Raw genomic sequence first — 22,683 nt, forward strand, 5'->3', positions numbered from 1 at the left:
GACAGGACAGCAAGGGCTGATCCCCAAGAGCCTGGATGACGAAGGTGCCCTCAAGCTCAGGCCTCCTAGTTGAAGGCTGCAGGGAAGAGAGCAAAGCAGGGCAATGGAAAGAACTGGAAGCCAGAGGGTGAGGTATAAAAATCTGTATTTATATTACAATGACAGAATGACACAGCACAGCCCCACCTGGAGGACAGGTGGGTGGGGCCCCTTTCATTCTCCAGCTGAACCAGCACCAGGCCCCCTAAATGGCCCCAGACTCTGGCACGGAACCTGCCCTAGTGCCCTGGATGGGGCCAAGGCTACTGACCCTCTGTGCAGGCAGTATGGGGTGGGTAAGTCCCAGGTCTCTCTGACCCAGAGAGAGACTGCATGGTTGGGGCAGACAGGAGAGCAAAGGGTGGAGCCCTCAGGTCATAGCTTGGTGCATGGTCCATCACCCAGGAACACAAGTTCAAAGACCTTGCCATCACATCACCACCAGGATGAGTTGAAGAAACAGCCTCTCCTCCCAGGCCAGCTAGGCCTGAAGCAGGACGGAAGGGCATGGTATGAGTGGGATGCCTCCTAGGGAGATGGGGACCCAAGCCTGAGCCAAGGGTTCTAGACTCTCAGCCACGGAGCATGAGGCCCACGTGGATGTGGGTGTAGGTGGGCAAAGATGGAGGATGGAGGATGTGGACTGTGGCTGTTGTCCCAATTTCCTTCTGCAGACACTACAGTGGTCCTAATGGTCCATGTGGCCACCAGTAACATCCAATCTGGGCAAATGGCAGGGAGCAGGGAAGGGAGGAATGGATATGGAACTCTTAGCACCAGCCCCCACCCCTGTGGACTACCCCTCACATCCTGCTGGTGGCAGTGAGGAGCAGATGGAGAGTACCCCTAGGTGGCTGATGAGCCCAACTTCCAAGTCCACATGGGACTGGGCACAGGCTGAGCTGCCAAGAAGGCCAGCCAAGGGGCCACTCTGGTCACCTGGGCTGGATTCTGGTAGGCAGAGGTGGGAGCAGAACCCCAGGTTTTGGAGATGGAGCAGAGTTGATAGTTTAAGAATTCAGGGAACATCAGGAGACTTTGGAGTTCTGGATCCTGAACCAGGCCCTGAAACATGGACTCCTGCTCTGCTCTGAGGGGAGAGGAGCTAGAAAGCTCAGTGGATATGCCTGACAGACAGGAGAAGCCCCAGTGGGCTGAAGACACAGTCAGAACACCCAGGAAGACATCTGGACGGCCCCCATCCCTGCTCCACAGGGTCCCCACCCACAGGCCTGTTCTCTGGCGCCATCCTGAGCCCCTGAAGGGGAGGTTCCGTGCCACAGGTATTTCCCTGGACTCTGAGGGTGTTCACTGACATGATAGAAGAGAAATTGAATTTCCTTTCATGATTTGGAAACTTGGTTACAAATGCACCAGAGGTGGTGGCAGGTGCTGCTATAGGTCAGCCCCACAGCCACCACCCAAGTATTGCTGTGTGATCCCCTGGGGGACAAGGACTTCAGGACTGAAATCCAGCAGAAGCCCCCTAGCCAGGCCCCCACCTCCAGAGCAAACACTTCATTAGCTGCCAACCTGGCACCTGGAGCCCTCACCCCAGGCCCAGAAGCAGGCAGGTTGAGGCAGGTTGCAGATTCATAACATAGTGGGCCCCAGCCAACCAGGAAGGTAACACTGGGAGCCTGGTCACAGCCCTCCTGCAGGGGAGGAAAAGTGGCCATGCTGCCTACGCAGCACAGGCACCTCATTCCAAGGAAGCCTTGGCCTCTGGGAGGAGCTGTCCATGGGGAGGAGGAAGGAGGCACCTGCTTGGCAGGCTTGAGGCATCCTTTGAGTCACAGGGAACATGCTGCTGGTGGTGGGCAGGTCAAGACGGGACACAAGGCACACAATGACAACGTGACAGAGGATGGGTCCCTGAGACACTGGGTCACTCCCACCCCTCAGCATACAAGGACGCAACAATGGCTAGGAAAATAGAATACAAAAATCTTGTACAGGAAATAGAGGCTGCACACACGTCCCTTGGTGAGGGTTTTTAGAGCTTTTTTTTTTTTTTCTCTTTTTAAAAATGTTTCTCTGTTTTGCATTTGGGGAAAGCCTCTGCCAGCTGAGGCTGCGATGGGCAGAACTTCTAAGCTCCCCTTGAATGGAGCTCCTGTCACACTGTGGCCTTGCTGGTTTTGTTTTGTTTGACTTTTCATAAGAAAGGAAGATGAGAAAGCCCAGAGGACTTGGTTCAGCTTGCCGCCACAGCTCATCCCAGCCCTGCACAAGGAAAAGCTCTGCTTCCCGTGCAGAGCAGGCAGAGCCACCTGGGCTGGCACAGGTGGGCTGATACAGGTGAGCTGGCGGTGGCCACACAGAGACAAAGTCAGGCACAGGCCAGGGACCAGCATTTGCCTAGGTGGCCCCCAAAGGCCAGCCTTCCTCCAGTGCACGCATATGTGCGTATGGGCTAGTGTGTGTGTGCATTGGAAGGTCTCGACAGAGCAGACACTGCCCAGCTTGATGTGGACTGGCTCAGCCTGCCACCACAAGTCCATCCCTGGCTCCTGACGCCCATGGATGGGAAGGCCCCTCTCTGCCTACCTGCCCAGGGTGCTCACCCAGTCCCGCCCTTTACGCTTTCTCTATCCAAGCCTCAGGAGCCTGTATGGACCAACCGACAAGTGGACAGACAGACAGTTGCACCTTCCTTCCTTCCTCAGTTCACTCCTCTCTCCTGGGGTCCGGTGCTGGGGTCTGAGCTCCCTGAGGTGGTCATTAAGCCCCTTACACGGTGCCCGCCGAGGTTTGCAGCAATGACATTTAATACTTCTGGAATGATTAGGAATCTGAGAGCAGACCGTGGGTGGCAACACTGGGCTCCAGGTCATGGGAGCCGGGCCCTGCCTCCCTGCAAGGGGCCCTGACCAGTGGGGAAGGGAGGGTGGGCGGGCGGGCGGCTCAGGCCCTGACCAGCAGGCAGCAGGCAGAGGCGGGCAGCCCAGGCAGCAGCTGGAGCTTCCAGAATGGCACAGCAGTGGCCCAGGGAGAGGCTGCATCGGTCAAGGGAGAACTGAGGCTGACACGCTGACCAGGCAGGCGGGCGGCAGGGGCCAAGCAGCAGAGTGTGCGGGGCCTATGAGAGGCTGGGGCGGCCAGGCCGCCGGCAGGGGCGCCCATAGCCACCATCACTGCAGCCACCGCTCTGCAGGCTGTAGTGGTCATCGGCGTCACTGCTGCTGCCAACACTGTCCAGCTCACCAGGGCCAAATTCCATGCCCTCTATGTCCACCTCTGGGGAGAACAGAGAGGGCTGGGTCAGGCACTCCAAGAAAACTAGCATGAGGAAACAAGTAAGGGCCCATCTCTCCCTGTACAGAAGGGGAGACTCTGGGGGTGGGTGCAGAGGAAGGAGAGGAGGGGGACCTGTCTGGGCCCTGAGGGATGACTCCAGGCTGCAGCTCCTGTTAAGAACCCAGCCGGACTCTGGCCCTTACATGGCCAGGGCACTGGCCTCTGGCTTCACCCTCTCCTCCTGTCCCTCCTGCACACCAAGGTGAGGCATGAAAATGCTGCTGTAAGCGGGTGCAGAGGGTGAGGGGCCTTGTCCTTACTGGGCATCACCCCACTCCACCCCCACCCCAGGCTCCTTTTCACCAGAAGCTGAAGAACGCCTGTGCCCAGAGGCCTGGATCAGGCTGTCCCGGGCCCACCTTGCTCTGAGTCGTCTGTGGAGACGGCGGAGCCAGTGCTGTCCGTGCGCACGCGCTCCATGCTCTGCACAGACAGCTGCTCCAGGCGCCGCTTCAGGAAGCGGTGCTCCCGCTGCAGCTGCTCCTTGATGCTCAGCGCCCTTCGGTCCTGCTCCTCCAGTTTCTGAGGGGTGGGGCACTGTGAGCCTGTGGCCAGGAGGGGGCATCCCCTCGTGGGTGCAGAGGCACAGAGGTCTGGATAGGTCAGATTCTCACCCCAACATGGCCCAACCAGGCTGGGGCTACAGGGTGCCCAGCCCACTGGCCCCCATGGTCTGATGTGCCCCTTCTCACCCCAGCCAGGTGGCCCCACACACTCCAGCCTGGCCCTGGGCTCTCCACCTGCAGTCCAACTGCAGAATGCCAACAGCCACCAGCCAGCTGTGACAGCACCACCCAGCCTCCTCCTGGAGGACAACCCCGCCCACAGCAGTCCCGCCTGCCCTTAGGCTTTGGCACAGACCACACCTGCACCCACAGCATCAGTGCCCAATCTCTCAACCTTCCTTGGACCTAGACACTGCTTGCTCTGAGGGCTCCCCCCCCCCCGCCAAATCCCTGCTGCGCCCCCTCAAAGCTCCTGCCAGCCCTACCTGGAGTACCTATGCCTGTGAAGCAGAAGCCCTCCAAAGGGACAGAAATAAGCTATGGTTGGCCCAGACGTCCTAAGATCCCCAAAGCAGCAGGTCTCAATCTAAAAGCCTTGTTGGGCTACTCCAAATAATGGCTCCTGAGAGTAAATCCCACCTTCTCCTGACACCCAAGGGGCTTAGAAGTAGCCCTCTCTAGGAAGACATGAAAGAATCCCTGCCCCTCCTGGCCCCACATCTCCTTCCAGTTGCTGCCCCTTCACAGAGGCCTTGGAGAGCCCAACTCTACCCCAGCCAGCCACTACATGGTTTCCCTCCCGATCACCACCAACAAAACCCAACAGAAGCCATGTGACTTCCTCTACCCCAGAAGCTTCTGTCTATCTTCCCTAAAACAAACAAACAAACAGAAACCCAAGCCGCTGATGTGTACCTGCTGGACAGTGCCCCCCCCACCTCCAGGACCTCTGGTCAAAGGGCTGCCCAGGACATACAGGGATGGGCTAGGGGTAGCAGGGGTAGCCAGGCAGCCAGAGAGGGTGGAGGGCATGGGCTGCTCACCTTGATGTGCATCTTGGCACGCTTCAAGAGGCTCAGCGTGGTGTGACGAGTGCTGTCAGGGCCCAGGGGCACCAGCTGCTTGAGCTGCTCCAAGTAGAGCCTGAGCTTAGCTCGTCTGAAAGAGCCAGAGACAGGATCATCAGGCCAGGTGGCAAAGCCCAGGGGGAAGAGGGAATGGGGGAGGGAATGTGGGGGTACAGCTGGGCTCTCTGGGACCCCTGTGAAGGGACAGCAGGTAGGAGAGATCTGGGTGAGGGTGGGTGGTGACCAGCTGGGTCCCTGCACAGTACCCCACCCTGCTGCAGATCTGGCTGCCATCTCCCCCCAGAAGCAGCCAGGCACATGGGGCCATCTGCATATGGATGTTCACATGGCCCTGCACGTGGCCTAAGAGCCCTATTCTGCACTCAGAGATCCAGGGGACTCGGACAACATTCACATCCCCACCTCAGCACCACAATATGCTCTCCGATCATTCTGTCCTCACAGGAACATGAGCCACGTCAAGGGAGGGTTGAGGAGGAGCCCCCTGCCCAGATTTGTATTCCCTTTGGACACCTCCTTATTCCAGTCTGTCCCCACACTCACACGGGTGGACCATTCTCAGGCACTTGTTCTTATGTTCATATGCACCAATTCCCTGCAGAATCGCTGCCTTTCCTGGCTGGTCAGGGGCCTGCTGGTCTGGGAGGGGACTTCTCTCTGACACCACCATGATGGCCCATGACCTCAGTGACGTCTGCATGCAACCACCCAAGTGGAACTGGTGGTTTTAGCTGAGAGATGCTCAGTAACAGATCTGCTTAGCCCTTGCTGTGGTTGAGGCTGCTTCCAAATCCAGTATGCTTTGCTTAGGATCATTCTAAGGAGTGGAGCTGCCAGGTCAAGGTGTAGACAACCTGAAGCCCACCTGTGGCAGCCAACACCCTCTCCTCTCTGATCTATGCCAGTGGTCCCCATTGTCTCATGTCTGCTCCCTAGTAGCAGAGCCCTAACAAATGCATTCTCCTTCAGTCCTAGAGAGACCCTGGAGGACAGTGGATCTCCTTGGACAGAGGAGGACCCCAAGGCCCAGAGGAGGAGGGGCTGCCAGGTATAGGGAAAGGCTACAGAGAAGAGACAACATCTCCCTATGCTGCAGGAGATGGGTTGCCGTCTGAGGCCACTAAGCCTGTCACCCATATAGCACTCTGCATTGACAAATGATGTCACCTGATGCCCCAGCCATCCTCCGGGGCTTAGAGGTTATTCTGGGTGAAGAACCTCCAGGAATAACTTCCAGGATACAGGTCTGTGCCTGCACGTGGTGAGCAGGTGGAAGGGTGAACAGGGCGAGCAAGCCCTAGACTGCCTCAAGGCTGGAGATTCCTCTAGCCCCAGCACAGGGAAGAGGGCACACAGGTGGGCTTCGGGATCCAGACTTCTGCTGCACTGGGCCTGGAGTGCCCAGAACCTCAGCCTCCCCACCTGTCCTGGGGCAAGTGCCCCTCTCCAAAAACTGAAAGGGAAGGAGGCCTGGAGCTGGATGATGAGCAGAGCCTCTGCTCAGGGGAGGGGTCTCTTCCCAAGGCAGGTTCTCACTGTCCTGCAGCTACCAATGGGACTGTTCACAAGTGGGGACACTGCCAGGGATCCTCTTCCCCAATCTGTCAGTCATATGCCACCATTTAACTATATTAGCAGTATGTGACCTTTATGGAAAAATTAGAAAATTACCAAAAAAAAAAAAATATCCCCCAATTCCACCACCCAGAGACAATCACATTATGATTTTAGTGTAGCTACACTTTCATATCATGAATGTTCAGTAAAAAAGTTAGGGTACAGAACCACATATGTGACAAGTGACCCAATTTTGTTTAAAAAATAAAACAGAGAACGCACACAAGAGACTCAACCAAACACAATGAAGCACAGGAAGCAAGCGTCTCCAGGGATGTGGCTGGCAATGTTTATTTCTTTAGCTTTATGCTTTTCTATATTTTCCAGGTTTTCTATGCTAAAAAAATCCCACGTATTACTATTACAATCAGAGAAAGACACATTTGTACAAGAAAGAAAAAACACAGCTAAAAGACAAATAACAGTAGAAAAATGTTTGCAGTACATATAAAGACAAACGGTCAGTATTCGTGGTATTCCGAGCTCATACACATCAAAAATAAGGAGGAACACTTCAATGTGACAACAGGCAAAGGACACAAACAGGCAATTTGCAGAGTATGAAGGGCAAACCTGACATAAAAACTGGTTTTATCTCACAGTGATTAAGGAAAACTCAAATGAGCAGACATTCATGTCCCCTTTACAGTAGCTGATGTGCAAAGAGTGGCTGGCACTTGCCTGACCAGGCGTGGAGACCTGTCAGTTTGCTGTGGGAGAAGGGCCATAGCATAATTATCAAAGTCACTACTGATCCATGCTTCTGTTCCTAGGATTTCTGACCTACAAAACCTTCCCCGCAAAAGGGCCACACTCAGCCTCTGCTTTGTGTAGAAAACCCTGGAATCTTGGCTGCAGGTGCTGCAAAGGCTTCAGGACAGGGAGGGTGCATGGACACACGTAGGAAGCACTTATGTGGTATTAGGTGAGAAATCCAACCAGAATAGTGGACAGCAAGGTCCCCTTCTCATCCCAGGGCCTCCAAGTGCCTGGAATGCCATCTCTGGGGGTAGGGTACAGGAATATATGAAGAGACTCGAGAAACAAAGCAAGGCCACCTGACCACACATGTGCAGTGTTTAAAACTGCAGCATGTCCACCCAAACCCAGGAAGCACACAGCCCGGGTTGCCCTGGCTCCCTGCCCTGTACAGTGACTGCGATGGGCTGCCGGGGGCCAGGGTCTGGAATTATCTCTGCCAATGGCCAGTGGTGGGGTGCTGGAAAGGTCCCTACCCTTCTGAGCCCCTGGCCCCACAGCTGGGGCTACACTAGGTTCTTACCAAACTCTCCTCCCTGAAGTCACTGCAGTACCCCAGGCCTTCTGCCAGCAGCTGTCACCAAGCATTCCAAGCAGCTTTTAAGACCCAGCACTTCTAAAGGAGCCCAGCACAGATCTAGGAGGTTGCCTGCCCGTGGGACTCCTGCTCTGACATCAATAGCATCCCCACCTCCACCACAGTGCAGCCTACCACATGGTCCCGCCCAGCCTTTCACTGAAAATCCCCACTCCTCAGAGGACCCAGAGCTCTTGGAGGGTTTGGCTGCAGGCCAGGGTCCCCCAGACCTGAGAAGAGAGTGCTGGCTAGCTGACAGAGTCACACTCTGAACCAGGCAGGGACAGGCTGCTGGAGAGGAGGCAGCCAGGAAGTCCAAGAGACAGGAGGACAGGGACATGGGGAACCATCACCCTCCCTCCTCCTGTTTACCTGCATCTTCTAGCTATTCTAACAAACACACTCCCCGTGTGGTTCCACAAGGCTGCATCAGGAGCCTGGGGGCAGCCCTCGGGGCAGGCCCTGCCAGGGAAAGTCTAGCCTGGACAACCATCTCTATGCTTAAAGTGGAGCAGGGGCCAAATGAGCAGTGAGGTCTGGCCTTTACACCCCAGGGGGTACTAAGGATAAGGAAGGTCAGCCAGGGCTCCCTCCCATATACCCACTAAGGCCAAAGGCTGGAGCTAGGCCCGTGAGGATTACCAGACCCCTGGGGTCAGTTAGCCTTGGCAGACCTTCCAGAACTGCTTACATACAAGGGTGCTTAGGGCAGGCCTAGGGTTGACTGGGCTCAGCTCAAGCACCACGAGGGAGAAGCCCCACAGGCCTAACCCAGACCCCCAAGAGGGACACCTCCAAGAAAGAGTGTCCAGGGCCTCCGTCCCTGAAGCCAGCCAAGCAGAGGAGCCTGATGCTTGCTTGCTTGCTTGCTTGCTTGCTTGCTTGCTTCCTTCCTTCCTTCCTTCCTCTGGAGAGCACATAGCCTTTCCTTCAGCCAACAGCCAGGAGCAGTGAGCATCCAGCACCAGCACAAGGCTAGCCATGGGCACAGCCAAGGCCAAAGTTTCTTCAGGGCTCCCAGCTCCAGCTTGTAGGCTGTTCAGGATGTCCACACCTGTGCCTTGGCCAACCAGAAACAGAAACCCCTGCACTGGGTTGTGGGGACATAGAGAGATTCCTAGGCTCCCCACCTACCCCTCGATCTCAAAAGGTTCCTTGAGCTCCATTAAGCATGAGCTCTAGGAGGAGCTGGCAGAGACCAAGAGGCAGCTGCAGGGTCTGAGGCCATTGCTTGCTCTCCACCACAGGCTACCCTGCCTTGCCACCTGCCCTCCTTCAGTGGTACCTCCTGAAAGCTGCTCTCCCAAATGCCACCTCCAGGAAGCTCTTCCCAGAGTATCCCCACTGTGGCCTGCCCCATCCCAGACTGTGGGTCCGGGTCAAGCCTGGTTGGGTCTCCTAGGGCCTGGAAGCAGCCCTAGGCTGGCTCCACATCAGCACCCCCCATGGAACCCCCCAAACAGAGATGACCAGTGCAGGAAGTCCATCTCCTCAGGGAACAGGGTGTTCTGCCCCTGCCCAGCAGCCCGCCCCAGCTAGAGGCCTAACTCCCAGGGCAGCGGAAGTTGGCGGTGCTGAGGGTGCAGACATGGGGGAGGGAGAGGCGGGGACCTGGCTGAACTTCAGACCTTCCCAGTACATCCAGGAGGGCTCAATTCTGATGCAGACCCACCCACTCACCAGGAAGGGAACAAAGAATAGACCCATTTCACAGATGAGAGCAAAGATAATGAGAGAGGTATCCCCCAGTGTCCCTCAGGAGGGGGCTTCTGTCTTTGAGACTTCCTGGCCCAGCATGCCTCTGCATTCACCCAGAGTTCCCACAGCAGCTGAAAAGGCCCCTGGCTCACACCTATCCCAACTAACAGAGGGGCATCTGAAGCTAGAGCTGCTTCAGGTGGGATACCTGTGCCAGGGCCCTGCTGCCTGACTGGGGCTAGAGTGCAGGGAGGTGGCCCAGGCCAGCTGCACTTATGCTGCCCCTACGACAAGACTCCAGCACAGGCCCCAGAAGGCACTGAGGCAAAAGGCATGGAACTGGGGGATAAGGGGTCAGATCATGGTGGTGGGACCCACTATTGAGGTCATGACACCAAGGCTGAAGTGTTGCTCCCAGAGGGGCTCAGAAGCATACCCATTTGCCTCCTCCAGGGAGCCATCCCTGATTGACACCAGCACAGGGCCTTTTCCAAGTCCCTGGTCCCCACCTGGCCCTGGCCCCAGGCTGAACACTCCAAAGCTGGGCCCCCACCCCTGCCTGCCAGCCTGAGAGTGCCTGAGAACAAACCTTGGCCCCCTCCTTCAAGACTGACCCTTTCTATACTGAGGGCACAGCCTGGCAGCACTGGCAGCCCTCCTAGGACTGTGAGGTCAGCTGCGGCGTCCCCTCAGCAGAAGGGACAGGCCTATCAGGAGGCTTGAATAGAAACTGATGAGGGCAAGTGTCACTTACCTGTGCTTTTCTAGTTCGTTGTGTGAAGACCTGTTTAGAGAAACAGAAAGATAGGGCTCACTCTGAGGCCTGACCACCAGAGCAAAACAACAATGGCTCTTCTAGGGGAGGGGCTTGGAGCCCACAGAGAGTAACAGGGCAGATCTGGGCCCCAGGAGGCCCACAGATGGTAAGGGCTGGGGTAAATGCAACAGCTGCCATCCAAGTGCTAAGGAAACCTCACACTGAGCTGCAAGGATGGGGTGAGGGCATGGGGTGGGGGCACACAAAGGAAGCAAAGAGGTGTGCACAGATTGGGGGGGCCCAGAGCCACCAGGCTCACCTATGAGGCTTGGTGGGATCGTGGTTGGCAGGAGGACGCAGAACCTCTTCCAGATGTGTAGAGGCCCAGGCAGCACAGCTACTGTACTTAACCATCCGCCTTTTCTGTTCCCCGTACTCCAAGACCAGGTGTGTCTTTGCAACCAACAAGGACCACAAAGAGGGCTAATATGCTGAGCATGGAGCACAGAAGTCAGGTCCTCAGGAGATGAGGTGGCCATATACCATGGCTACCATGTCAGGCTCACACATACTACCACACAGATGAGAATAACCAAGACAAGTAGTCCTAGCGAGGTCAGGCCACGAGGGGGTGTCTGAGGCTTTGATGTTTCCTGGGTCACTGCATGCAGGGAATACCAAGGCTGGTGGATCTCCCACTTCCTTCACAGGCCATGTTCTGGCAGGATTAGCTACTCTGCGCCCAAGCTTAGCTTCCCTGGGAACAGCAGCCCTGCCAGCTGCTTGAGCCTCACCTATTCTGCCCACTCAGATGGTGCAGAGTCCTGAGCATCACAGGTGCCACTCAGGAAATTTACCCTTCAACTTTCAGTCACCTTCCCAGTCCAGGAGGGACCCACAGGCCAGCCAGGGCTCCCAGGCTTCCCACACAGCTGCACATGTGAACAGAGCGCTCAGGCCATGCAGGTGTATACCTAGACTAAGCCTTGACACACCTGGGGGCTTCTTTGGACACTGCCTGCCTACTTCCACTCCCCTGCTCCAGGAACGTGGATCTGGCATCTCCAATCCTTACCCCTTAGGCTACAGTGCCTGTCCACCCTGCCTTCCTCCACCACCTGCTGCAGCCACCTGGGCACTAGGCCTTCCCTCTTCTCATGGTGCCTGCCAGCTCCTGGGCCTCACTGTTCAACTTCCAGGGTCCTCAAGAACCTGCTACTCACATGGGCTGGGTGAGAACCCTCTGCCAGGACTAGCTGAAGCCAAAGGGGGTATCACTAACCCCTTCACTGGCCTACCAGGGGCTGTCCCTCCGCCCAAACCTCAGCCTGGCCATGTGGTTTGTAGGCATGCTGGCTCATGAGGGAGGCTGAGGTCAGCAGGTGCCCTTCAGTGTAGCGAGGCCCACCACCCACCTGCTCAATTAAAGGATGACCCCACCCTGGAGGCAGAGGGGCACCCTGGAGGCTGAGGCCCTCCTGTGTCCAGAGACCCTTGCAGAGGAGGCCCGTCACACAGGTCTTAGCAGCACTTTCCCTGGGGAGAGGTGGCACTAACCCTGGCTAGAGTTGTGCCAAGTGCTTTCCTGGCACCACCCAGACCTTGTGAGGCATGCATTCTTCTGCTCACCTCACAGAGCCCAACCTGACAAGGTGGCTCCACTGTCTTCCCAGTGAGCCACTGCCTGAGCCTACAGCAGTGACACCCGTTTCTCACCCAGGTCTGTTGTGTCTTGTTCCTGTCCCTCACCTTGGCAGTCATAAAGCCTTACATCAGACCCCAGCTTCTCATCTAGTCTGGCTAAGAACACCCTCAAGGCTGGTGACCCGTAAAGGGGCCATGTCTGTCACCCTTGGCTGCCTCTGGCCCTGGGGGAGTTGGGATCTGCTCAAAGGGGTTGCAGAAGAGGTGCACCCAGGCCAGGGAGACCCTCTCAATCCCTTGCCTGGGTCTCATCCCAGCAGAAGGTGGACCCCACCCAGGAACAGGAGTCACAAAGGTGGGTAAAGGAGGCCCCAGACAAGTAACCAAATGGTTCTATGCACCAGTTTCCTCAGCTGTAAAATGGAGATAAAAATAACATTGCCTTCATGAGGCTGTGTATGGAGGAAGCATTCAGTGAGCCTCAGCTAGGATTCTGGTGGTCAGCTTTGGGCATTCCACACTGTGGGAGCTGGAGGTCTCTTCCCAGAGTCTGGACAGCCAGAAGCAGAGGCCTGACTAGCTTACTGTCCAGGTCAGAGGCAGTGGTGCCCCTAACACATTAAAGTCCTTCTGCAAACTGTCTTCAGCAGGGGACTAGATGCTGAGTCTCAGGCAGCTGAGACTCAAACCAATTCCTTGCCAGGCCCAGGACACCACAGAGATGGGCCTGCATGCCAGCCTGTTTCCTAAGAACAGGCAGGCCACAGGAATGAGCTGCACTCTCTGCCAAGAAGCCCAGAAGCCCCTGGCCAGTGCAGTTCCTGGCCTAGTGACACAGGAGTAGGTAGGCCAAGGTAGATCCCTGGACACTTCCAGGTGTGCCAGGCCCCCACAGTAGCTAGGTGCCGGTACCCCGGGGTGCCCTAGCCCATATGCGTGCACTCCAATTTCAGGGTTTCTGCAGTACAAGGCCAAGGGCTGGAGGAAGTAACTGATCCTAAGGAGCCTGCTCCCTCCTTCTACCTCTCCCAAAAGCCTCCTGTCCCAAAGAAGGGGATCCCTGAACTTGTGTCTAGAGTTTCAGTGTCAGGAGACTGGGTAGGACTGGTGGACACCTGGGAGGGGCCTTTGTCCAGGTTCCTGGGGATAGGGTATTGAGCCAAGAAGCAGGGCCCAGCTCTGAGATGGGATAAGGAGGCCGTCCCTCCGCGCGCAGAACGAAGGGCCCAGCCGTTGAGCCTCAGTGTCCCGGGCCCCAGAGGCACCGGTGGGAGCCCGTTGACAACTTCTCTCCCGCCAGGAAAAGTCCAGAGAGCCTGGGGCGGGCGCGGGGCGGGCGGCAGGCGTGTACGCGTGGCACTGTTTACGCGCGACGGGAGGCGCGGCCGCGGGAAGATGGCGACGTGCAGGCGGGGCGGGCGGGGCCGACGCGCCTCCTCCAGGCCGGCCGCCGGGGCGGACGCGAGGCGGCCGGGGGACACCGGGCGGGGCCGGCCGGGGCGGCGGGGCGGCGCGCGGGGGCGGTACCTGTTGTTCGGGGCCTTGCGCACCAGGCTGGCCGCCTTTGTTTTCTTCCTTGCGAAGTCGCCGTCGAAGGGCAGCACCGAGGCGTAGCCGTGCTCGGCCTCTGCGGACAGACGGCGCGGTCAGCGGCCCCCCGCCCAGCCCGCCGCCCGCCCACCCGGCGCACAAAGGGGCGCGGGCTACCTCGGTCCCTGCGCTCCAGGTACTCGGCCGCCTCCAGCAGCAGCAGCAGGGAGTTGAGCTCCATCCTGCCGCCCGCGCCCCTCTCGGGACGGCGGCGGCCGCTGCCCGGCGCGCTCCGGCCGGCTCCGCTCGCCGCCAGCCCAGCGCGCCCCGCGGCACACTTGTCCGACTCGCGGACTCCTGAGCTCGGCCGCCACCCTCTGCCTCCGGCCCTCAAATTGACACATAAGGGCGAGCGGCGGCCGGCATAGCCAATGGGAGCTAGCGCTGCAGCCCCAGGGGCGGGCGCTGGACAGGATCTGGACCAATGGGGACTGGCCGAACGCCTTGGGCCGGGCCGAGAATGTTGACAGATGCGAAGCTCGGTTCCGATAGGCCGACAGCTGTAGTAACAATTTAGAAGCCCAAGCTTAGCAACAGCACGTGGTGGCCCGGCCCCCGCGCTTGCTGACTGGTGGCCGTCATGCATGTTAAGTAGGTGCCGCGCGCCGATTGGGCCAGGGCGGTCTATGTAAATTGAGACCACCGACCAATGACCCGCGGCCGGGCGCGCGGCCAATAAGGGCGCCCCGGCCGAACGCGTTGCTGAGAGGAAGCGGAGCGCGCTGGGACCGCCGCCTGGCGCTCCACCCGGCCAGTAGGACGCGTGCAGCGTCTCCTGAGACCCGAAGCAGGATGCACTGCGGGACAAGCGCCCTGCCACTCCGCCGGGCCCATGCACAGTATGTGCAGGGACTTGTTGCCCAGGTCCAGATCCAGCACTGGCTCTGCGGGAGGACCATGCCTAGCCGTCTGTCTGCTCCGGAGTCCCTTGTGGGGCTGCAAACGACACCCTTCTCCGCGGGACAGAGTGGCCTCAGGGAAGGCCTGGACTGGGAGAGGAACGTAAACGGTTGGAGCATAAAACGAAGGCTTCTCTGAGGTTGTTAGTGGGGAAACCGAGAGCGGAAGTGTCGTTGTCGTTTATTTAGTGGACACCAGGCTGAAAGTGGGGACCCGGCTAGGGAAGAGGACCGCCGCCACAAGCAGGAGGGGCTCTCAAGAGGAGAGGCTGCTTGTGGTGCCTGATTTTAAGAGTAAGGCCGTTACAAGAGGCTGGCGCTGGTCCTTAGGCCAAGGCTGCCTTTTCTGGGGAGGAGCGATTCGCTACTAGGAAGCAAGCGCCTGGCTGGGCGGTTGCGGCCGGCCGCAGTCGTGACCTTGGACTGTAAGGCAGGCTGGGTAGGAGGAAGAAGAGCTGGTAGTCCTAAGGCAGCCTCAGCCCGGCCTCAACCCCTTGATCTTCAGATCTTCATTCTCACTGGCTTTCAAGGTTCGTGGCCTGGGAGCTGCTGAGGGCGGGGCCAATCAGCTGGAAAGTTTTGTGTCATAAAGTGACTAGACACCCCCCCACCCCAAGTTCCATATGGAAGTGGGGCTCTGCTGCCAATAAAACAAAACAAAAACTGTTAAAACCTCAGCACTCTAGGTCCTGGGAGCAACATAAATGCATTGCCTGTGTATATTTCCACATACCCAATTTACAAATAAGGAACCCCTCAGCAATCCCAGCAGAATGGAGATTGGCACTCCCACATTGTGACCCATGGCTGGCTATGTAGGAGTGTGGCGACCAGAGCCACCTCTGGTCCAGTTGGTTCTGCTGGGGTGTGAGTGACAGCTGTTGATCTGTGGGATAGGGTTAAGAATGTGTGCCCTTAGGGCCCTGCGGGATCTAATGGGGAACTTGATACTTCCTGGAGACAGACCTGCTCCAACACTAAAAAAAAAAAAAATCGTTGACCTGGGCTCTTCCTGCTCCAGCCCACAACCACCCCAGAGCCAGAATACAGACTTTAGCCTTTAGTCTTTAGGGCTGCCGCGAGCCATGCAGGATGAAGGAGAGTGCCCAACTTTGGGAAGCAGTGAGGCGCATTCTGCACTCTGGGAACCTGGACTCAACGCCTCGGGGTCAGCATTTTACAAGGTTGCTCCATCCCTGCATTGGCAGCCCGTGGGTTAAGGTGACCTCACCCGCCTCCTGCTGCGATGGACAGTGGGTTAGGCGTGACAGCAGGGAGCAGCCTTCCTGCTTCCTCTCAGCCTGAGATTTTTAGCCTAGGCCAATTCTGAATCTCCCCTCATCCAGCTGCATCCAAGGACCTAGCACTTCCGGTGCCTACGGAGCTCGACCTCACCCTGGATTGCGCGGGAGCTGGAGAAAGTGGGCAGGCGTGGCTGAGTGAGCGAGGGGCTGAGAGTGGCTGGACCCCCTAGGGAGATCCGGAAGCCTCAGCTTGGGGGAGGAGGAGGGATACTGGGACAGGGAGGGATACCGAGTGAGGGACGGCTGGTCTCTACAACTGCTGCAACGAGCCAGGCCCCCTAAAAGAAGCAGAGGGTTTAGAGGTCATGCCAGTGCCAGCAGCCTCAGGGGCTGTTGGGGAGGAGGAGGAGACGGGCTGACCAGCAGACCGAGGTCCCCTTCCGCAGAGCAGGTCTCCAGCAAGGCCAGGTCCCTCCTTGCCCACCTCCCTCTCCCTCTCCTGAGCCTGAGCTGAACCTTCCCAGTGGGAACGAGCGAGCGAAGTCCATGGTGGGGAGGGAGGGAGCAGACTTCTGCAGTCCTTCTCCCATCAGAGCTCCGCCCTCCCACTAGCCTGATGTGGGGGAGGACCTGTCCCCTCCACCCCTTAGCCCCCAAGTGGCCTCCACTCCACTGCCCTCCTGGACTAGTCCACACCCTCCTTACTGCCCCCAGTTCAATTTGATACTGTCCCCCAGACTGTTCTCCCTTACTGCTCTCTGGGAGAGTCCACCCCACCCCACACAGGCTCCAGGAGAAGGGGCAGGACCTGGATCAGAAGGGGCTTCCCTAGTTTGGGGTGGAAGGCAGGGCTGACTAGTCTTGAGTCGGCCTAGCCTTCCTGGGTGCCCCCCCCCCAGCATCATCTTTCCTGGCTATACAGGAGGGTACACATACCTCTAGGGCGTGGGTAGACTGAAGGACTCAAGGCCCAGCCTGGGAAAGGCTGCTTTCTCCCCCACCCCCTGTTCCCCCCCTGCGTCCCAAGAAGCCTCTAGAAAACTACTTCTTGTCCTTCCCATGCTTAGTAGGCCCTAGCTTTCCTTCTGTGGTCCTGGAGTCACTATCCTGCTGTCTACTTAGCACAGCCCCAGCCCCACTGTGGCCACTGTCCCCTCCAGTTTGGGAGCATTGTCTACAGTTTCTCAGGTGTCCAAGGTTCCCGCACTGTCAGGGATGGAAGGCTGGTAAGGCCCTCTCTCCTCCGGATTACTGCCCCTTGCCTGAGCCTTTGGTCTCTTCAGTCACTGGGGTGGACACCTTGCAGCCATCCCAGGCTACAGCCTCAACTCCTTGGGCAGGAGGCTGCCCTGCTGTTCATCTGGCCCACCTTCAGAATCCTCCTACAGCCCACCTGCTGTCAACCTCTCACACCTGGGTGCAGCTGAGTCAGACAGCTCTCTGAGGCAGGTCTGGTTTCGTGTGATGGCAGGGGTCAGTAGGCCCTAGTGAGCCTTGACAAGCCTGGTCCCCTGGAAGCCTTGGCTCTCATGTACTGAGATACTGGCCACATGGTGGCACCGAGAGGGAGTCCCATGGAGAGTATGTCTCTGGGTTCCCCCCACAGCCACTCTGGATTCTATTCTGGGAATGAGAAATTGGCCAAGTCATTTAACCTCTCTGAGTCTCAGTTTCCCTAATATAAAATGGGAGTGATAGTACCTGCCCTTTGGGGTGGCTGGGAATGCAATGAAGGTTGGAGTAGGCTGGGCACAGAGGTAACCCAGGAAGTGGCAAGAATATGAACATCACCAAGAACTGCAAACCCCCAACCCTGCCCACAGGAAAATGGGGCTCTAGAGAGGCAGGCTGGGGTGGAGGTGGCTCTCCAGGCTGACTAACCATGGGCACCAAGCCAGGCAGGCCTCTGAGGGCTTCCAGAAACTTGGACATGCAGAAAAACATTGTCTCCAGAGCACCAAAAGAAGCCAGCAAAATGAAAATGCATGAAGATGTGATTTGTCTATGGAACCTAAAATAGTGCCAACATTATTCTTAAATTTAAAACAAGGACACAGTTTATTATATTTATGAACAATTGGTGAGCACCTTCCCCCCTCTCTTTTTATAAGGTTTCCCCACTATGCTAATGAGCTCTGAACAGCTTAGCAAGTGTAAATTCAATTAATTTATTGAGGCCAAAGTGTCCAAAAACAACATGATAAAATTTCCTTTCAAAATTTTTTTACAGGAGAGGGACAGACAGACAGACATGAAGGAGGAATGTGGGTCCAGATGTAGACATGTTCCGGTGGTATTGGGGTGGCCTTCCAAGGGGAGAGGCTAAGACTCTGATGACTGGGCAAGTATGGGCTGGGCACTGGCCAAGAAACACAGAGGGGCCCCTGCCCCGCCCCACCCAGCCCTGCTACTGCTCCTGGACCCACAGGGCTGCCAGGCCTTTCTCTCAGAGGTGAAGGACGGGGCTGTGCTTAGGAGAATGTGTGCTGGGCTGGGAGGCAGCGCTGCTCTCAGGGAAGCTGCTGGAGGAGGGGGTCTGGGAGGAAATAAGCCCCTCTCTCTAGGACTCTGAGATATGGGATGGCATGAGGTGGGCACCCATTCCAGCCTCCTTTGGGTCCCATCGGCCTCCCATTGGCTCCCACTGCATAGTCCAGAGGGCACCAGGCCAACCCACTCCAGGGTGCTGTTAGCCCTCACCCAACTCTAGTGGTGTGAAGTGTCCAGCTCCAGCCAGGGAGCTCTCTTCCTGGGCTCCTTCCATTGTTGCTGAGCCAGCCATGGGCCTCTCTGGACCCTGAAAACTGGGGCCTGCTCACTGGGTCTGGTTGCCCTGAGGGCCCAGTTGTGACTTGCAGTGAGGTGGTCCTTGCACAAAGATGGTCCTGGAAGCTAGATGGAGCTGAGGAGACAGTAGAGTGTGGTGCCCCCTGGTGGCAGTTAAGGGCTACAGTAGGAATCTGTTGGGAGCACAGACCCAAACCACAGGAGGAGAGGGGGTCCCTGCATCAACCCCCCTCACTTGGCCTCCAGCACTGTCATCACCAACAAGGAAGGACACCACCAGTCCTTCTGAGCCCCATGCTGCACTGCCCCAGGGTTATCTGCTTCCCTGCTTATGCCCTTTCTGTCCTCACTCAGCCCAGGAATCAGCTTACTGTAGAGTAGGGACCCTCACACCCTGCGACCTCCAAAAGTCAGACAGGATTCTGCCCCAGGGCTTCCTTCTGAGCCCCTGGATACAGCAAGCTCTGGATGTCTTCCCAGACCCTCCACCCTTGGCCTTGCTAGCTACCCCATGGAGAGCTGTAGCACCTGGGGGAGGGACTACCTGGCCTAGGGCCCCTTCTGTCACCAAAAGCTGAAGTGGGGGTGTTGGGGAACAATGACAGGCCCCTTCTCTGTGTAACCAGAAAGCAGTGACATCCCTGCCTCCAGCTCCAGAAGGTGAACCGTGCTCCTGCTTTCTAAGGTGCCTTACCCAGGAGTAGCATCTATGAAAACAAGCCAGTGCTTCCCGATGTCTCGCTTCACCGTCTTGCTTCTGCCTTCTGTGGGAGCCTCCAAGAAACCTACAACCCAGCTCTGCTGCTCACTGACCTGCAATCTTCAGCTTCCTGTCTATGGCATGGAGATCTTGCTCCCTCAAGGGAATCTTATGGGATTGCCACAGGCATGTATAAAGTGGGGAATGGCATTGTTCAGGGCAGTAGCAGGAAGGACATGATGATGGTGTTGATTAGGAAATGGGTTTGGGAAGGCCGGCCTGCAGGAGGTCCCAAGGCTGGCTCAAAAGTGCTGACTATAAACCCAGAGCTCTGGGTATGCTCCTAGCCCCAGGGCCTCCCAGCCCCAAGGCCCAGCTGTGGGTGGCCAGGAAGCCATCCCTTCTACATTCTGTCTGAATTGCACCTGTCTTGGTCCTGGGTTCTTCCCTTGGGTGGGGACAGCCCCATAGAAAGGTAGTGATCAAGCATCTCAAGTTTAGCATGGAAAAGTCCTGGAAACTCTGCTCCTGGGCAAATGGGACTGTTGGTCATCTCCCTGAAGGACACCTGTGACTCTAGGCCTTTCTGCAGGGCAATCTGTCTCCGGGCAGCACAAAGGCAGGCCAAGGCTGGCCTGGAGGGCTTCCTATGAACAGACCACACCCAGCCTTCCTGCCTACCTCCCTGTAGGTTCTTCTCACCTGGTGGACAAGGAGGACACCACACCTCAGGTCTGGAAGGTGACCACTGAGGGTGCCTGTAAGCACAGAGGGATGCTGCAGTACGTCTCTGTGGGATTCTGCAGGGCCTGGTTTCCTAGCCTGTGGCAGCAGGGGTGGCCTCCTCCAGAGAGGTGACAATTCTCCTGTGGACATGCTAACCATCAGAGTGTAGGGGTGGTAGAGGGGCCATTTCTCTGCATTCTGCCCAGGTAAGCAGGAGGGTGGGTTCAGGTCTTGGATGGCCAGAGATGCTGAGGTCCCCCAAGCTGCCCCTTCTGCTCCTGAAGGGCTTGCCCTGCTCAGAGGGAGCCCCATGTTCTAAAACGTCCTGACTTACGGAGAGTGGATATGGTGGCTATTGTGGCCTCTCACAACTCTGCTCAAGTTTCAAGGGCACAAAGGACAGAGGAAGCCCCATCACTGGAGTAATCCAAGGCTGTGCTGGCACTCCTACAGTCTCTTCATGGCACCCCAAAAGCAGTCCCCAGACTATGAGGTAGTGAGGCTGGAGACCAAGGCCACAAGGTCAGCCCCCAGTATAGGGGCCAAGAGTACTAGCCCTGCCCCCAAGCACAGGCCAGGGGTCTCAGCCAAAGATTCACATAAGAAGGGGAGCTGCAGGATGGGCAGCAGTGGAGAAGGGCACTCTCACAGGGCAGGGGACAGGCTTCCAGAGAGTGAGCAGCCACCCCTTTCCTGGAGGCTGATGGGACGCCAAGTCCTTCAATCGTCCCAAAGTGCAGAAGCCCTGGCTTCCTATAGGAGAATCCATGACAGCACAAATACCACCCCTGCCCAGACAGAGGAAAAGGAGTTGATGCTCACAGAAGACAGGACAGCGTCTGCAATCTTTAAATAGATTTATGGAAATGGTTTTGAGTTACAGCTGTTAGAAAATAAAAATAATCTCAATACATAATATTCCCTCCAATATATATTCTCCCCTACAGAAGCCATCTCTGTGCAAGAGTATTCCACTGCTCAACAGTAATTGGACTTCATCCTATAAAAGAAGCAGTAGGTGTGTCATCTCTCCAAAAATAAAACTGCAATCGTCATTGCAATGTGAAGCCTGAGATTGAAGCCTGAGGAGTGTCTGTACTGGGGCCACTTGGCTATCTCAGCATGGGTCCCAGCTGCTCTGGAATCTGTGGAAGTAGACCAGGGTCCCAGAGGATGCAGAGGAAAGGGGGCACTGTTGGCCAAGTGGGCAGCCCTTGGTGGTCTTGGGCTGCCTGGTGAGCCAAGGCCCCCAACCCAAACCAACCTCTGTCTGTGAGTGTCAGTGCCTGGCCAGCCCCCACTCCACTGGCAGTGGACAATATGCAGGTTCAGGGCACGTATTCCTCCTGCATTCCCCCTCCAAGAAGAAATGAGATGCGTGTTGTTTAGCAGGGTCCTGAGGCGGGCAGTGGGTGCTAGGGATGAGGTGGGTGCAAGGAGCCCTGACACAGTGCTGGGGCCCGTGGAGCCCCTTAGTTCCTGCTTCCAGAGTCTCTGCTGCAGACAAGGCCTCACAGTGCCCACTCTCCTGCCTAGTAGGTCCAGCTGGAGGAGGTGCTCCAGTGGAGATCCCAGCAGGCACCTGCCTCAGAGGCAGCCCCTAAGTCCCTGGATCCCCTTGGTGGGTAAAGCTGACCTCCTATCACGTTCTGCACCTGGCCTGGGGTCCCTGCAGGTAAGGAGGCCAGGGTGGGTGGGACAGAGGCTCTGGACATTCTGGAAACCTGGGTGGGTCTGCAGTAGCAGCAGTGTCTTAATGAGATGCGGGAGACCTCCTGCAGCACAGCCTGGACAGACCAGGGCCAGGCGCAGCACCTCCTTCCTGGGAGTCCTGGCCCTGGGTGTGTTGGTGAGTGCCTGGATGCTGCATCACATGCCTGCTTTGTCGCTGTAGAAGGGTGTGACATGGAACATGTAGCAGTGTGTGCACACACGGACAGGCTTCACCTGCCCATAGCGGGGCAGCGGTGCCGAGTGCGAAGAGCAGCGGGAACAAAAGATCTGGAAATCAAGGAGGGGTAGGAACCAGTGAACCTGCTACAGGGTGCTGGGCAGGGCCAGCCCTCATGCTCCCACACAGCCCTCCCACCCAGACCAGGCAGGGCAATGGAGGGGGAGTCTGCCTGGTCCTGGTCCTGGTCCTGTGGCCCGTGGAGCTAGGACCTTCAGAAAAACCCTGGGCAGGGCTTTGCCTAGGAGGCCCACTTCCTGAGAGGTGTCTAGGTGCTACACCAAGGCCACAGCATGTTCCTGCTTGTTTACTCTGTCCCCTCCCTGTCCCTGGCTCTGAGTGGCCAAGGCTGGACATGGGCACTGGTATGGACCACTGCCTGGAGTCAGAGCAGGGCTCAGGACTCAGGGGCATCTGCACAAGGACCCCAGAGCCCAGGAACACCAGTCCTGACTTGCAGCCCCTGACACTGTGCCTGTGATGGCTCAGATGCTGCAGGCCAGCGTGGCCACCCACCTTCCCGCAGCTGCGGCAGTGGTGTTTCCTGCGGATGACAGTGAAGGGCGCTTTGCACGCGGTGCAGAAGCCGCAGGCCTCGTCCGGCACCCATTCAGGGGGGTCTGTTACAACGAGAGCCAGGGACACGTCAGCCCTGGCATGCAGGTGGGCTGGGGCTGGAGTGGAAGCCTGGCAAGTGGGCAGGCACCTCCAGCCCCTCTCCTCACTGGTTACCCCTAGACTCAGTGACAGGCTATGATTTCACATGGGGGTCCCTCTTCACTGCCATTGTCAGAGCTGGAA

General features: G+C 57.4%; 2 protein-coding genes and 1 long non-coding RNA gene across 15 annotated transcripts in view; 1 reads left to right on the plus strand and 2 right to left on the minus strand.

The window, feature by feature from the left end:
- Positions 1-128: 128 nt before the first annotated feature.
- Mxd4 (MAX dimerization protein 4) lies at positions 129-13,894 on the minus strand. Of its 4 annotated transcripts, none has more exons than XM_078020877.1 (6): positions 13,693-13,894; positions 13,513-13,612; positions 10,339-10,368; positions 4,889-5,003; positions 3,699-3,861; positions 129-3,279 (listed from the first exon to the last, which is right to left on the minus strand). In XM_078020877.1, exons 1-6 carry the CDS (start codon positions 13,754-13,756, stop codon positions 3,122-3,124), a joined length of 630 nt encoding a protein of 209 aa, XP_077877003.1. In that variant the 5' UTR covers positions 13,757-13,894; the 3' UTR covers positions 129-3,121. The 4 variants fall into 4 exon arrangements, with proteins under 4 accessions (XP_077877003.1, XP_077877005.1, XP_077877006.1 ...); XM_078020879.1 differs by having other exon boundaries at positions 3,699-3,907; XM_078020880.1 differs by lacking the exon at positions 13,693-13,894 and adding an exon at positions 10,661-10,832.
- Positions 13,895-13,967: 73 nt separating this feature from the next.
- LOC120892435 (uncharacterized) lies at positions 13,968-21,004 on the plus strand. The gene is made up of 2 exons (XR_013425621.1): positions 13,968-19,391; positions 19,798-21,004. It is a non-coding gene; the product is annotated as an uncharacterized LOC120892435 (long non-coding RNA).
- Positions 20,772-22,683, minus strand: part of Zfyve28 (zinc finger FYVE-type containing 28) — a 120,486-nt gene continuing 118,574 nt past the window's right edge. For 3 of the 10 annotated variants that reach the window (XM_040292794.2, XM_021722171.3, XM_021722170.3), the window contains one exon: positions 20,772-21,932. In XM_040292794.2, coding sequence (XP_040148728.1) covers positions 21,685-21,932 — 248 coding nt within the window. In that variant the 3' untranslated portion in view covers positions 20,772-21,684. Of the gene's footprint in view, positions 21,933-22,398; positions 22,503-22,683 lie in introns of those variants that run through there. The other 7 variants (XM_013355855.4, XM_005319019.5, XM_078020857.1 and 4 more) reach the window with 6 other exon arrangements.

The sequence above is a fragment of the Ictidomys tridecemlineatus genome, chromosome 9 (assembly GCF_052094955.1).
Source record: "Ictidomys tridecemlineatus isolate mIctTri1 chromosome 9, mIctTri1.hap1, whole genome shotgun sequence".
NCBI lineage: Eukaryota > Metazoa > Chordata > Mammalia > Rodentia > Sciuridae > Ictidomys > Ictidomys tridecemlineatus.